The sequence below is a fragment of the Emydura macquarii genome, unplaced genomic scaffold (assembly GCF_026122565.2).
Source record: "Emydura macquarii macquarii isolate MOO-44397 ecotype Brisbane River unplaced genomic scaffold, CSIRO-AGI_Emac_v2 contig_767, whole genome shotgun sequence".
Taxonomy (NCBI): domain Eukaryota; kingdom Metazoa; phylum Chordata; order Testudines; family Chelidae; genus Emydura; species Emydura macquarii.
Window position 1 is genome coordinate 128822 of NW_027130904.1, and position 16957 is coordinate 145778.

General features: G+C 39.4%; 1 protein-coding gene across 6 annotated transcripts in view; it reads left to right on the forward strand.

Annotated features, from left to right (window-relative positions):
* Positions 1 to 16957, forward strand: part of BRD10 (bromodomain containing 10) — a 95043-nt gene that overhangs the window by 51868 nt on the left and 26218 nt on the right. For all 6 annotated transcript variants that reach the window (XM_067543031.1, XM_067543033.1, XM_067543037.1 and 3 more), the window contains one exon: positions 9666 to 9742. In XM_067543031.1, coding sequence (XP_067399132.1) covers positions 9666 to 9742 — 77 coding nt within the window. The remainder of the gene's footprint in view (positions 1 to 9665; positions 9743 to 16957) is intronic.

Below are 16957 nucleotides of genomic sequence, written 5' to 3' on the forward strand. Positions count from 1 at the left end.
TAGAACACACAAGATTGAAATATTGTGGTTTGAGAGCTATAGCATAATCTCTGCATACTGCCAAAATTTCGGAGTCACTCCTTTAATGTAAATATATTTATTTTAGCAACCAGTTGTGTTGTTGATAAAATATATAATAAACAGGCAATATACATGTCATGTTCCTTTTAAATTAAAAGATGAGGAGTAGCCCAATTAATGGGTCAGAAACCCCAGAACATGTTATTCAGTCCCATCATATCAAGGGAAAAGACTATAACAGGGTGGTGTTTCTAGCTCTGTGTAGGTATATCAAAAATCTCACGTTGTTGATAGCTTTCATTTTCAAATACTGTTTTTTCTAAGTATATTAGATAATGTATGCAGTATTTATATTAATCATTGAGATGGGCTGCTACACTCTACAGTCCAAGGCTGGATTATCTTTTTGATGGATAAATGAGAGAAGTGCTATCTTCATTCTATGGGGGAATATCCAGAAAGTTTCATTTCTTTAAATGTCCAGATCTTTATAAAAATTTGAGGGAAACCCTTCTGGTTCTGGAAATTTCCTGATGAGAACATGCTAACTACTGATTTTCAGTGGGAGTTAGGTACCCTTTGTGCCTTTGAAAAATCTCTTCTAATATCGAGGGGTGGGGGCCCAGATGTGCATTTAGTGTGGTGCCAGTCACAGTTTCGACTTTTGGTAATTTAAGACTCCTAATATGTAGTTATAAATTCAGCATATGCAATTTCAGATCTAGGAATAGCCTGATTAGATCACACCAGTGATCTATTTAGTTCAGTATCCTGTCTCTGACAGTGACTGTTATTGGCTGCCATTAAACTGGTCAGGAAGACTTTTCCTCTATCAGTAACTGGTTGGCATATATCCAGAAGCATGAGAGAGAATCCTTGGTGAAGAAGGAGTGAGGACTTGTTCTTGGTGTGAGTTTGTTTGTGTGTTTGGTTTTTCTTTTGGCATGTTTAAAGTTTACAGTGTGGTCTGTTGGGATTGTGTGTCTGAGGACTATGTGGGAGTGGAAGTTAGAGGCCTGCTAGCTGAGAGTGCACTAGCAAGGCCCTAGCCTCCTGTCCCTTGATCACCCTTCCTCTGATGTTAGAGGGGGCAGCGCTGACTTAGGAGAGAAGGGCTTAAAAGCCAGACACTAAGGGTATGTCTTCACTGACAGTGGCAAATTCGCCGCCATCAGATTGATTGAGCGGAAGTGAAGACCCCTCAATCGATCCGGAAGTCAATTTAGTAAAACCACCTCCACAAAAAGTGTAGCGCTGCGTCAATGGATAAGCATTTCCCATCGGTGCAGCATAGTGGAAACGGCACACAGAACGGACTTTAGGAAGTCGATGTAAGTTACGCAAAGCTCCTATATGTAACTTGTGTAACTCCCATTGACTGTCACTGAATTTGCTGGTAAATATAGACCTGCCTTAGTGACAAAAGGAAGCTAGCGAACAGGGCGGTTTGAGAGAGAATAAAATCACCCTAGTTGGAAAGGCCACATTGCCAAAGCCAACACTCTTTCTAGATACTCCGCTAGCACCTGTGTCCAGACAGAGACCCTGACCATGGATGCTTCTACCCAGGTCCTGATGTGGATTTACAGATAGCCAGGCTGGTGATACCATCCAGAGTGATAGGTGACTAATGACTCCAGAAGCAGGTGGGAAAGCTACAGGAGAAGGTAACTACTCTGAGGATCATCCACGCACACAAGGAATTCAATGACAATATGCATGTGGAGACCTCCAAGGTTAAGGAAGCAATTCAGCTGGAGAGGACTGCAGTAGCATCATCAGGTGAGGAGGAAATGGCTCCTTCATAGGGAGGAAGTTGGCTGCTGGTTACTTCTGGCAGCAGGCAGTGCTCTACCCCTGCTCCCAACGTATCCATAGATACAGAATGCTGCCCTTTTCTTCTTCTTCTTCGTATGGCATTGGTTTGGTTTGCAATGATCAGTTTATAGGTCAGTGTCCAGGTTTGAAATCCACTTCATCGCATCAGGGGTAAGTCAGTGAATGTCAATGAGACTACCCTTAAACAAACTCTTAGGCAGGAGGAGTATGGTCCATGGTTTGAGGCACTGGTCCACAATCACAGTCTGAGCTACTTCTCATTTTCCATTGGAAGAGTTTCTGGGCACATCGTCCATGCAATATTCTTATGCAGGTAAGTATGCACCATTTTTTCCACCGTAGGTCAAAGCCTGTCAGTCCTTCAGTAGGATCAGTAAGAAGGTGCTTATTTAGGACTCATGAGTTATCCCAGGTTGCATGCCATTGATTATCACCACTGAAATCCAGCAAAGTATGCTGCAAGTCCAAAGGAGGTTCCTAGATTTTGATCTTTTTCTAGGAGGATTCTTCAGGTCATCGTGCAGAGGGATTCTGTTGTTTTGGTTTATGTTGGAGAGGAAATTGGAGGTTTGGTAGTCCCTCTGTATTTTTGGAGGGTGAATATGGGACAGAACAGGGAGCCAGTCTGTTGGAGTTGACATTAATGTATGAGGGATAAGGGATTGCCCCCGAAGATGGTGGAGGAGGAGAATCTGTGTACCCCCAAGGCTGTGAGGATTGCAGCCACCACTACCAAGAAGAAACGAAGGCAGGGGTTGGTGAATCCCTTTTAAGGGGGACAGAGGCATCTATCTGCTGGTTCAACATGGCATCCTGGGAGGTATGCTGCCTGCCAGGGGACCATATCCAAAACATTACAGAAGGATTGCTGAGGATCATCCGGCCCTCTGACTACTACTGATGTTGCTTATCTGTGTGGGCACTAATGATATTGCAAGGTATGACCCTGAGCAAATCAGAAGTGACTACCGGGCTCTGGGAAAGAGGGTGAAGGAGTTAGAGGCACAGGTGAAGTTCTCATTGATTGTTCTGCCCAAGGGTGGGGTCTCAAGCAGAGACAGGCACATCCTGGAGGTAAATGCATGGCTGCACAGCTGGTGTCACCACAATGGCTTTGGCTTCCTCAATACTGTTCCAAGAAGAACTGCTGAGAAGAGATGGAGTCGGCCTGTCAAAGAAGGGGAAGAGTATCTTTGGATACAGACAGGATAGTAAGGCGGGCTTTAAATTAGGTTTGACAGGGGCAGGAAACAAAAGCCCATGGAGACCTGGGAGAGGAGTTGGAATCTGGGGGCAACATGAGCAATCACATCAGGGATAAAGGAGAGATGAGGGACTGTAGAGGGGAGATCTAATGAAAATCTTAGATGTCTGTATACTAATGCAAGAACAGGAAGAATTAGAGATACTAGTGAATAATCACAGTTTTGACATAATTGGCATTACATAGACTTGGTGGGATAATTCACATGACAGGAACATTGGTATAGAAGGATACAGCTTATTCAGTAAGGACAGGCAAGGGTAACAGTGGAAAGTGTTGACTTGTGTATCAAAGATGCATATGCTTGCACTGAGTTTGAGACACAAGGGTGAGGCAGAAGTGTTGAAAGTCTCTGGGTAAAGATTAAAGGGATAAAAATCAAGGATGATGTTGTGTAGGAGTATTATAGACAACCTAACCAAGAAGAAGAGGTGGATGAGGCTTTTTAAAAACAAGTTATAAAATCATCCAAAGTACAGGACTTGGTAATAATGGGGAGCTTAACTACCCAGATACCTGTTGGGAAAATAATACTGCAGGGCAAAGATTATCCAGCAAGCTCTTAGAATGCACTGGAGACAACTTTTTATTACCGAAAGTGGAGAGAGCGGGTAGGGGAAAGGCTGTTCTAGATTTCATTCTGACAAATAAGGAGGAACTGGTTGAGAATTAGAAGGTGGAAGGCAGCTTGGTGGAAGGTGATCATGAAATGATAAAGTTCATAATTCTAAGGAATGGCAGGAGGGAAAACAGGAGAATAAAGGCAATGGACTTCAATAAAGTGGACTTTAGCAAATTCAGAGAATTGATAGGTAAGATCCCATGAGAAGCAAGTCTAAGGGAAAAAATAGTTCAGGAGAGTTGACTGTTTTAGAGAGAGATTATTAAGGTGCAAAAGCACATTATTCCAATGCATAGGAAAGATAGGAAGTATGGTAAAAGACCACCCTGGCTTAACCAGGAGGTCTTCAATGAACTGAAACTGAAAAAAGTCACACACAAAATGGAAACTAGGTCAAATTATGAAGGATGACTATAAAAAAACAGCATAAACATGTAGGGACAAAATTAGAAAGGCCAAGACGCAAAACAGGATGAAATTAACTAGGGACATAAGTGGCAACAAGAAAATCTTTTACAAGTATATTAGAAGCAAGAGGAAGACCAAGGATAGGGTAGGCCCATTACTCAATGAGGAAGGAAAGACAATGACAGACTACATAGCAATGGCTGAAGTGTTAAATGCCTTTGTTTGTTTGTTTTCACTAAAAAGGGTAGCAGTGATTGGATAACAACCATAGTGAACATCAGTGTAAATGGGGTATGATCTGAGGCTAAAATAGAGACAGAACAAATTAAGAATTACTTAGACAATTTAGGCTTTGTTTACACTATAGAGATAAGTCGACCTATGTTAGATAGACTTACAGCCACCGCATTAGTTACTGTGGTGGCTGATGTCCACATTACCCTTGGTTGCCACCCTGGGTGCCCCGCTCCCAGCTGTGAGAGGGGTCCAGTTGCTCAGCTCTCCAAGGAAGTGGGGGCAGCTGGGCTCTAGCTGCCTGGCTTTCTTGTGAATTTCAGGCTCTACCCAAACCATGAAATTGACAAAAATTACAACCAACAGCTGACCTAAGGAATGCAGTGTCTACACTGATGCCGTGGCACCCTAACTACACTGATGTAAACCCTACACCTCTTGTTGAGGTGGTTTTATTATGTGGTATTTATTATGTTCATCAGTGGGAAGAGCATGTCAATGTGTATACCTCCACTGTTTTGTCAACAAAAGCTGACTTTTGTCAACAAAACTCTGTAGTGTAGACCTGCCCTTAGATGTCTTTAAGTCAGTAGGGCTGGAAAAATCATGGAGCAGGTCCTTAAGGAATCCATTTTAAGGCACTTGGAAGAGAGGAAGGCGATCAGGAACAGTCAACATGGATTCACCAAGGGAAAGTCATGCCTGACCAACCTCATTGCTTTCTATGAGGAGGTGACTGGCTCTGTGGATGTAGGGAAGGCGGTGGATGTGATATACCTTGACTTTAGCAAAGCTTTTGATACTGCCTCTCACACTATTCTTATCAGGAAGTTAAAGAAGTATGGGTTGGATGAATGGACTATAAAATGGATAGAGAACTGGCTAGAGCATAGGGCTCAACGAGTAGTGATCAATGTCTCCATATCTAGCTGGCAACCGGTCACAAGCGGAGATCCCCAGGGGTCGGTCCTGGGGCCGGTTTTGTTCAACATCTTCATTAATGATCTGGAGGATGGGGTAGATTGCACCCTCAGCAAGTTTGCGGATGACACTAAGCTGGGGGGAGTGGTAGATACCCTGGAAGGTAGGAATAGGATACAGAGTGACCTAAACAAACTGGAGGATTGGGCCAAAAGAAATCTCATGAGGTTCAACAAGGACAAGTGCAGAGTCCTCCACTTAGGAAGGAAGAATCCCATGCACAGCTATAGACTGGGGACCGACGAGCTAGGCAGCAGTTCTGCAGAAAAGGACCTGGGGGTAACAGTGGATAAAAAGCTGGATATGAGTCAGCAGTGTGCCCTGGTTGTCAAGAAGGCTAATAGCATATTGGGCTGCATTAGGAGGGGCATTGCCAGCAGGTCACGGGAAGTGATTATTCCCCTCTATTCGGCATTGGTGAGGCCGCGTTTAGAATATTGTGTCCAGTTTTGGGCCCCCCACTACAAAAAGGATGTGGACAAGTTGGAGAGAGTACAGCGGAGGGCAACCAAAATGATTAGGGGGCTGGAGCACAGGACTTGTGAGGAGAGGCTGAGGGAACTGGGCTTGTTTAGTCTGCAAAAGAGAAGAATGAGGGGGGATTTGATAGCGGCCTTTAACTACCTGAAAGGGGCTTCCAGGGAGGATGGGGCTAGGCTGTCCTCGGTGGTGGCAGATGACAGAACAAGGAGCAACGGTCTCAAGTTGCAGGGGGGGAGGTTTAGGTTGGACATTAGGAAGAAGTTTTTCACTAGGTGGGTGGTGAAGCACTAGAATGGGCTACCTAGAGAGGTGGTGGAATCTCCATCTTTAGAGGTTTTTAAGCTGAGGCTTGACAAAGCCCTGGCTGGGATGATATAGCTGAGGTTAGTCCTGCTTTGAGCAGGGGGTTGGACTAGATGACCTCCTGAGGTCCCTTCCAGCTCTAATATTCTATGATTCTATGAAATACATCCCTGAATACTTAACAAACTGTGAGGAGATATCTGAGCCATTAGTGATTATTGTTGAGAACTCATGGAGGACAGGAGAGAGCCCAGAGACAGGAAAAGAGTAAATATAGTACCTAAATATAAAAAGGTGAATAAGACAGCCCAAGGAATTATAGGCCAGTCAGTTTAACTTCAGTACCCGGAAAGATAATTGAGCAAATAAACAAACAATCAATTTGTAATCACATAGAAGATAATAAGGTATAAGTAACATTCCACATGGATCTGTCAAAAACAAATCACGTCAAACTACCCTAATATCCTTCATTTACAGGGCAACAAGGCTTGTGGATAGTTGGGAAGCTGTAGATGTGATAATCTTGATGTTAATAAGGCTTTTGATACTGTCTCACATGACTTTCTAATAAGCAAACTAGGGAAATATAGCCTAGACAAAGCTATTATAAGGTGGGAGAACAACTGGTTAGAAAACCATACTCAAAGAGTAGTTGTTAGTGGTTCACAGTCAAGCTGGGAGGCCATAACGAGTGGGGGTCCCTTTGGGATCTGTCATGGGTTCTATTCAGTAACTTCATAAATTATTTGGACAATGGCATAAAGAGTACACTTATAAAGTCTGGACAATACCAAGCTGGGATGGATTGCAACCACTTTAGAGGACATGATTAGAATTCAAAATGATCGTGATAAACTGGAGAAATGGTCTGGAATAAATTGGATGAAATTCATAAGGACAGATACAAAGTACTTTGCTTAAGAAGGAATAATCAATTGCACAAATACAAAATGGGAAATGAGTACTGCAGAGAAGGATTTAGGGATATAGTGAATCACAAACTAAATATGAGTTAATGTAATATTATTGCAAAAAAAAGCAAACATCATTCTAGGATGTATTAGCCGGAGAGCTGTAAGCAAGACAGGAGAAGTAATTCTTCCACTCTACTCTGCACTAATAAGGTCTTAACTGGAGTAATGTATCAATTCTGGGCACCATGCTTTGGGAAGGATGTGGACAAATTTGAGAAAGTCCAGAGGAATGCTACAAAACTGATTAAAGGTCTAGAAAATATGATCTGCGAGGAAAGATTTCAAAAATTCGGTTTCCTTAGTCTGGAGAAGAGAAGAATGAGGGGGGACATAAGTCTTCAAGTACATAAAAGGCTGTTATAAAAAGGAAGATAATCAAGGACAGGAGAAGAAGTAATGGGCTTAAATTGCAGCAAGGGAGATTTAAGTTAGACATTAGGAAAACCTTAGCGGTAAGGGTAGTTAAACACTGGAACAAATTACCTAAGGAGTTTGTGGGATGTCTGTCACTGGAAGTTTTTAAGAACTGGTTAGACACACAGGGATGGTCTAGAACAGGGGATCACAAAGGTTTTTTTGCTGGGACCCCTTTGAAAATATTTCAGGCTGTGACAACCCCCTCCCCTCCACCCCACAAAAAAAGTGTTTTCCCCTCCATGCCTTGCCACTCTTACAAGCATGCGCAGGGGTTGACAGCTAATGACCCCTCCCGCCCCCCCCATAATAATCTCACGACCCCCTGAGAGGTCACAATCCCCAGTTCGGAAATCCCTGGTCTAGAAGATAATACTTAGTCCAGCCTCAGAGCAGGGGACTGGACTAGATGACCTATCAAGGTCCCTTCTAGTCCTACATTTCTATGATTCTATGAGGTTTATAAATCTCGTCTATTAAAATAAAATATATCTCTCTTAAGTAACTGTGGATGTTCTCATTATCCATATAAATATATAATCTGTTTTTGAATCCTACTAAGCAGTTGGACCATTATGACAATGAATTCCACACATTCTTTATGTATTTTGTAAAAAAGTATTTCCTTTTAATAGCTGTATAATTTATCACCTTTCAGTTTAATTGAATGTCCCATTGTTCATATGTTGTTATAGCAAATAGGAGTGCTCAGTCTTTCTTTATACTATTAATTATTCTGTGTTTGTCTCTCATGTCCTCTTTTATTCATGTTCTTTCTGAATTATAATACCTCAGTCAGCTGTTTTCAGCTGATTCTCATATGGAAGTCTTTCCACGTCCACAATCATTTTTGTCTCCTGTCTTTAGACCACTTCTGTTTCTGCTATCTCTTTTTTTGAGATAATGTGATAAGAACAGAGTATTCCAGAACAGAATATTCCAGGTGACAATGTTCCATTGATGTCTATAAATAATATATTTTCACTGTTATTTTATATGCTGTTTTGAATACATCCTAAAAATATGGACCAAAATATGGTTAATGAAATTTTAATCACCTCACAAAAAAACCTAAACACTTACTCCAGGAAAGTAAATGAGAAGAATTTGGTATGTTTTTTGCCTGATCCATATTAGAGGGGGGAGGGGAGCATGGAGGGAGCTTTTTGTGTTTTTAAATTATTTGGTTGTTTTTGTTCATTTGCAGTTTTTTTAATATTACTCAAAGGTTTGGAATAGTAATAGTAGTCTTGGCCAAGATGGATTAATGACCGGAAGGTAAATGAAGAGGACAAAGATGTTAAATATCTACAGTTGTATGTGATTGTAGAAATAAAGAAATGTATTCCCTGCGTATCTTGCCCACATGTAACATTTATAGCTATTTTGTTAGACTGAGAGGTTACAAGGAATATTAACCCTGATATTTCAAATGGTAAACTGATTGCCTTTAGAGCTGGGAAGGAATTTTTCTTCCATATTATTACATTGTGCAGTTGGACAGGAAGTGCGTTGTGGGGGAGGTATCTGCCTTCTTCTAAAGCAAGATTAGGTTTTGGCTGCTGCTGAGTACAGGTTGCCAGACCAGACGAAAGAGTGGTCTCCTCTGGTATGGTAACTTCAATGTATCCATGAGGTGATTTATAGACATTTACTTGTGCTCTTAGAGCACACTTAATATCACACACCAAAGGCCACAGGCCTAGTGTGTGGATCAATGTGGGATAGTAACATCAGAAAACAGTTTTTGTAGGCAAGTTATTTTACCCATTATGTTTCTGGTTTAAATTTTGGATTTTTTCCCCTCTCTTTCACCATGATAATGTGACAGTTTCTTTTATGATTTACCAATGTTCTTGCAATAATACCTTAATTTTCATTTGGTGTATTTTGGAATTTATAGTGGGCTTGTACATTGTTGAAATAAATCTGCCCTACACACAGGTACTTGTAGTTTGTTTTCTTTTGCTGAGTCAGGTTCTGATTCATTATGTTTGCATGTCTCACCATCAGCCATCTGTTTAGCTATAATTTAATTTACAAGGCTATATGTAATTTGATTATATTAATGAAGTGAAATAAACAGCATTATGAAGCTTTTCTCTTTTAATCTTACAAGGAAAAAAATCCATATCTAAAAAAGCAATCACAAAGAAGAGGAAAGCTGTCACAAAGCCTACTGTGCCAGAATTTCAGGTAAATAATTTTTTGTTCTATATACTTGAAATCTAAATATCTTTAGAGCATGTATTTCCTGCAGCAGTTAGCTGAGATTAGAATTTATGCTTGCAATTAATGAGAAGTGACTCTTATTTTCTTCCCACCAAAGACAAACAGTTCCAAAGAATTAATCTGATAGACATTTCAAATGTGTGCTCTGCTTTTTATTGGTAATAAAAGTTTTCATATGCATTTAATCATGTACAGTCTTACACAGTGTTGCAGGGTACTACTTAAGTAAGATTGTTTGTCAAGGAAAAAAAACGCAGAACATGCTAATACTTCACTAAACTAATAGTGATACATATAATAGGTAATACTGTACATATTAACAAACCTGTAGTTTCCATGGATAAAATTAGTTGCATCTTACATGTTCTGTGATGTTGCATATCTGTGTATGGAGAGATCTAATTTGATTTACTCTGGAACTGAAAAATGCTAGACTTGTGAAATCTTTTTAAACTTTTAACTCATATCTTTACATGAACTTTAGACTGGAGAGCACAAAGAGCGATAACTATAATAGTTTTTTTTCTTGTGCTACTACAGCTAAAGTCTTTCAGTATTTCTATTATAAATCATGGTTTGTGTATGCTTGTTCATTTGGATTGGAGTGCTCCTATAACTACAAGAATGTCTTTTTATATCTCTTACTTTAAGAAAAGCATCAATAATATTCTTAGCACTAATGCCTTACATAAATTGTAATTACTCTGCAAAACCCACAAATAGAACCATTTCTTCCTGAAGATGCAGTGTCCCAGAAGGGATCACGAGTAGAATTTCTAAATGATAATGCTTAGTAACTAATCCTTGATGCTGGATTACTACCTACATCGAAACGTTTTTTGTTGATAATGCTTCTAGTATTAGATTATGGTGAAGAAAAGAGCAGTCATAAAAGAAAGGGGGAAAGGAAAGTATGTAAAGTTTGCCAAAAAAAATTATTTTCTCGGCACATTATCCACATGTATTTTAATTCACAATTAAATAATCATGAGGCCCTGCCTGGACTCTTGTTTTTTAAAAACTGTTTTAGCTAGTCCAGTTATGCTTCCAGTGTAGACAAAACATAACTTATCTAAAATGTCTTCCACATAATACAGAGCCCAAATGTGTTTTAGAGTCATTTTAGCAAAGTTATGACCTGTCAATACTGGCAGCACAACCTTACTGGGAAATCTTTTTTAATATAATTGTGCAGGCAGGGCTGAACTAGAGGAGTCCTATCCAAACATATGTACACATGAAGGAAGTGTATAGTGGAAATACTGCTAAAGTTTTTGGATATGGTAGGGAAAAGTGTGCCTTTAAAATGCTTTCCTGTTGCCCTCTGCTCTAAATATGTACTTAAAAGATATCTATAGCATTTCATTAAGAGAGTAGTAGTCTTTTAATTAAGTAACAAGACGCACCTCAAGTCTGTTCTTAGGGTATGAATATGCAAATTGAGGCACATTAATAATAATAATAAGAGTATTACTATCCTTGCACATTAACTTATTGTAAAATAAATAATTTTTTTTTCAGAAGTTGCTTTATATACATGAGACATATCTGGCAATATAGAAATTCTGTATAAAACCATAATGTACACATCAATTACATATTATATATTGAACTTTATTTATCAGAATACATCTTGCGAGAAGATCCTTTAAAAAGAATCTCAGTGGCTGAGCAAATTATTATTCATACCTTGTAACAGCCACAACCCACCCAAAATACAAACTTGTACCCAAATTATGCATTACAAGCTCATATTGGTAAATATTTCAAGCATAGTTCTAACATCAAGTGGGAGGGCATACAGGAGGAGGAACCACTTGAGAAAATATTTTCCCCAGTTTCACTGTCCTTTCTTCATAGTTTTAATATCAAAGTGAGTATGAAATCACAGATTATATAATATTTATTGCCAGACATGTTAGTATAATTTAAAAGAATGAGGAACAGAACAATAAAGACACTTTCAAATCTGTGAACATAAATCCTCCTCTGTAATGATTTGCTTCCTCAGTTTTTCATAACCTTGTAAGTGATTAATCTTCTTATCATTAGTTTCAAATGAACCAGGCTTTCAATTTACCTGGAAAGACTTGCTCTGGATTGTTACAATACTTATTTAATAAAATGTGAGCTCAGGGCTGATTTAAAAAAAACAACAATCAAGAGCAGGATTGGTAGGGAATGCATTCAACTGATTTTTGCATAATGAGTGCATATAAATAGAAGTCAATGATTTACCATGCTTTTTTGCATTCTGAATATTAAGATCTGATAATGGAAATTTGACATGCCATAAATCATGACAATTTTTAGCCAATTTTTCAACAACTTTTACAGCATGAGTCCTAAATTCATAATTACACTCCTAAAAGTCATGCTTGAATAATTTTGTTTGAGAGAAATTACAATAATTAAACTGGTAAACAAGAAGGAGATATTCAATTTTCTCATGTAAATAAAATATGTTCACCTTCTGTTACATAGTTTTTTTGCATAAAGTATATTTTATTTTAAGAGCATAGGACTAGTTCTACATATCTCCATTGAGATCAGGTTTTAGTTTATGCCAGCTGAGGTCTGCTCAGTAGCAAATACAAATTTCAAAATAAAGGTAATACCTGAATTTTTTTTCAATAGGGAATAGCGACATATAAAAAAGCAGGGCCATAATAAAAATGGTGCAATCTTCCAATCCTTTCTCACACAAGTAATTTTCATTTGTATGAATAGTTCAGTTTAAGTGAGAAAAATTATGTTAATGAGTAAGGATAAGCCCAGTTGTTTCCCTCCTCACTTAGAGATCGATACATGACCAATATCATCTCTGCAGCATGGAAGGGGAAAGGTATAATGCCTCCATGACACCATTCCTCTCTCTTCTGGACATCCCTGGAGCTGTGAGGATCAGCAATGATGGAAAGGGTGGAAACTATTTAGCTTTGAGGGGGGTGCGCATATCTGCTGAGATTCTTTGGAGAAGAGAATACAGTTTGAGTCTGTGTTATCTCTTCTATGACCTCTCCCCCAGGAGCAGCCGTGTCTGTCACCCGTTCCAGGGTTGCCACCTGAAAATACCAAGGTCAGGGCAGGCTGCAAAAGGAGAACAGATTCTCCCAACACTGGTGGGTGACACTGAAGTCAGACTTCCCAACCAGCCACAAACAATGCTTCTGATTCCCCACACTGGTTATCAAGAAGCTAAAACAAAAATATACCCAGCCCCCCCTTACTGCATTTCAGTCTCTGGCTCCCAATCAGCCACTAGGCCCAGTAAAGAGATAAGTTATTTAAAACTCTATGCTCTTTACCAAAAAGGTTCTCCTGACCCCAAAGGGTCAGCCACATTACCAGATTAATATAAATTTGGATCTTATCCAAGATAACATGCTGCCATCCAATCCTTTAGTAACTAAAACTAAAGGTTTATTATGAAAGGAAAGAAACAAACTATAAGAGAAATGTTAAATGATTAAAGCAATCAGATACATAAAATCATTTGAAAGTCCATATATATCAGGTTTCTAGTAGAATTATGGAGTTTGGAGGCTTGTATAGTCCCTCGGTGTACATCCAGTACCTGGATGGGTCTCAGTTCTTTGTTTTACAGATTCAGTTGTAGTTGATCCAGAGGTAGGTGAAGACTGAAGGCAAAATGGATGTGGTGCAACTGCCTTTTATGTCCCTTGGCCTTTGCCATGCTGCTTGTGGAAATTTACAGGAATAAGATGGGGTCCAGAGTCACATGAGTAAGTCCTGGTGACTCATCAGATATATCCCTGGCTTCTCCCCCTGGGCCCATTGTACCTGTGAGTTTCCTTAATGGGCCATTAAGCAGGCTAGTGCTGCAGTCATCCTGTCTGGGGTGTTGCCCAGAAACACAGCACAAGTTGAAATACAGATATATCACACATAGCCATAACTTCCAATACACACATAGGACATGAACATAAACACTATCATCTTACTTAGCAAATTATTGCCTTTCTAAAGATACCTGACACGACATATCTCATATAAATTATTATGATTTTGACATATTGATGTTAAATAATATAAATGGTCCCCCTAATCCAGCCAGCATCACAATGGCCAAGAATTATTGTAATGAAGATAAATGGAGGGGTAGCTCTGGGGATTCGAGATGGGATGGAGGCATATGGGCTCTACACATATGGCTCTGGCTCTCAGCAGATCTCCCAGGATTCCCCATTCTGTGGATGGTCCCTGAAGACTTTTCCACTTGGAATTTAGAAGTGGAATTCCCTATCCCACTATACAACATGGCGGGATCTCTGCAAGAGGATTGTCATGGAGATATACTCCCCCAGACTGTCCTTCTGGAGGTTTTACTATAGAAGGGGATGATCTAGGCCTAAGTTTTACCCAGGGTGACAAATTGAGTATTACATTTTAAATCTAAATGGATGTGAATACTGGAGTGCTGAATACCCACAATTCCGATTGATTCCAGCGGGTGATTGGTTAACACTTTTGAAAATCAGGTCCGTATATATTAATGAAATCAAATCCTTGATTCTTTTTTATGTACGTGCTTAACTTTAATGTTCATAGACTTCAGTGGAACTAGTGACATGCTTATAGTTTAAGCACATACATAAATATTTGTAGGCTAGGTGCTTGAAAGACCCAAAACCTCTCGTCAGTTGCTTCCTGCAATAAACTATCAAGGAGATGACGTTCCTCCCACATTCATTTTCTTGTTCAAAATATTTAATAGTAGAATGTGTGTTGTTTCACATGCTGCTCTTGAAAAGGAACCAGCAGCTAGCTATCAGGATGTGACAATATGACGTAAAACATAGGTGTTTCAGTTTCATTAGTGGCATCTTTCCTTGAGTGGCAAAAATTTTGAACCAACTTAGAAATGCAATATTATCACAGGAAACTGAAATACTGAATTCAGCCTACTAGCACTTTCATCTGAGTTTTTAAAAGAGAACACTGCGGTGCTGTTTATGCAGTCTTATTCAAACAACTGACTGCTTTCTCCCATTTCAAAGTAGCATGCATAAGAAAACATACCTTCTTTTTCATTATTTTTATGTAAGTCAGTGGATGTTATAGAGAGGAAGATAGAATAATTTATTTTAAGTTCTGTATTAAGGAGAAACAGTACATTATGATTTGATGGTCTTTTCTCTTCCCTAATACACCACAAGTTAAAGTAACAAGTCTTGAGTTAAAGCTGCAAACACAAGAAAATACAGAATGAAGGCTGAAAATATTTTACTTGTCTTGCAGTTGAAATATTGGAAATAATTTGATCCTCCATTAAGGGGCCTTAAAACTATTCTTTAAACTATATTACCCATAAAAACAGTGTTAAAAGATCATTAAGTTATCAAAGTCAAATTTACAAAATTTACAAATTAAAGTAGCCTGTGCAACTGTAATTCTGCCTCTTGGGCATATGCATTATGATACAGTCTATAATTACGTCATCACATACTTCTCTCCCCACCCTTCCAACCTCCCAAACTCTGTCATCATTCAGTGCACAGAATTGATGGTGCTCACTGAATGATCTGCTTTTCAATATTTTGGTTTTATCCTCCTTGTTCAGTGTGTGGCCTCAGGCTTTATTTACTGCATATTCTTCAAATCCTGCTGTGAATACAGAATTACTGATATTTTCATGGATTCTTTAAGGCATTTATCAATATAGTATCTGAATGCTTCACAACCATTAACTAATTTATCTTTGCAGTACACCTGTGAGGTAAGGGGATGGTATAATCCCAATTTTACAGGTGGGAAACTGAGATACCTAGAGATTAAAATCACAAGTATCCACTTTGGGTGCTAAACGTGACACCCAATGACCCAAGATCTGATTTTTCAGACAACTTAGCTTTATATAGCCCTTTATATATTCAAAACACATTTCCTATTACCTTGACATGCAGCTGTAAATGCTCAGCATTTCTGCATATCAATCCCCAGGGTCTCAATTTAGGCATCCAAGAATGTGCAATTAGTGAACACCTGTGAAAAGTTTGGATTAAGCAGCTTGCCCAATATCTGTTGCAGAGGCCATAGAATCCTGTTCTTTAGGGTAGCATTCATGCCTTAATTGTGAGACCATCCTTTCTCTTCCTGCAATTTCCTGCCTCATTCACTACACACCTTCCAACTTCTGCAACAAATAAGGTAGGGGTTCTACAGCCTCCTTCACTACATAACTGATTCATTCTGAGAGCACAGTATATCCTGTACATTGAATGATGCAGGAGTCCTGTGAAAGAAATAATACATGATCATTTAATTAAAAACTGTAACATAGTGCTTATGTATGCACAATCTTAATTATGGCGTTTCTTAAAGTTTGAATGGTCGATTTTGGTGCCTCAGTATTCCTTAAACATAGTTTTTTGTATGTAATTTCCTAGGTTTTTAAAAAAGCAAACTGAAAAAGTAGAATTCCATCCTGTAGAATAATATTGGTATCCATATGGCTCATCTGCAGGATTGGAAACGTAGATCCACGGCACAGATCTTCACTACCTGAGCTGATAGTAGTAGTAGATAGTCATTCTCTGCATGAATTAGCACCAGAGGGGATTAGATGAACACTTTGCCAAGATATTTTCTGACAGCTGAGTAATGGTGAGACTCAAGAATGTTGGGTTACATTCCAGGTTCGAGAGGGGAGTGTCCTCTAGTAGTCACAGACCTTTCTGCTCCTCTTCTCCCTAAACTTGACCTTTTCTGTCTCATCCTTCTCATCCAGTCACTAGCCAAGTCCCTTTTTTCCACCTCCACAGCTCCTCATCCCATGTCTTCACCTAGCTAGTCCCAGTTTCCAACTATGGGCAACTTTTCCTTTCCCGGTATCCTTGCCCATCTAGTTCTAGCTTTTCCATCTGAGTCCCAGTTATCCCTTCTCCCTCAATCCCAGTCTTCCCTCAGGCAATCTCCTTGCCAAATTTCAAGCTTTTGCCCCCAACAATGGAGGGTGCTACAGCTTTTAAACAAAACAGTTATAATAATTTGTTCAACATGGGCCATACAATGTATTTTCCTCTTATTTCATTTGTGGAAATGGCTGGATCATTTTTGCTGAAACATCTTCCCCTCTCCTGCTCCTCCCCCCCCCCCCCCCAATAAATAAATAAAAAGCCACCCTAAGGCAGGCACCTGGCATGGGAAACTTCAGCC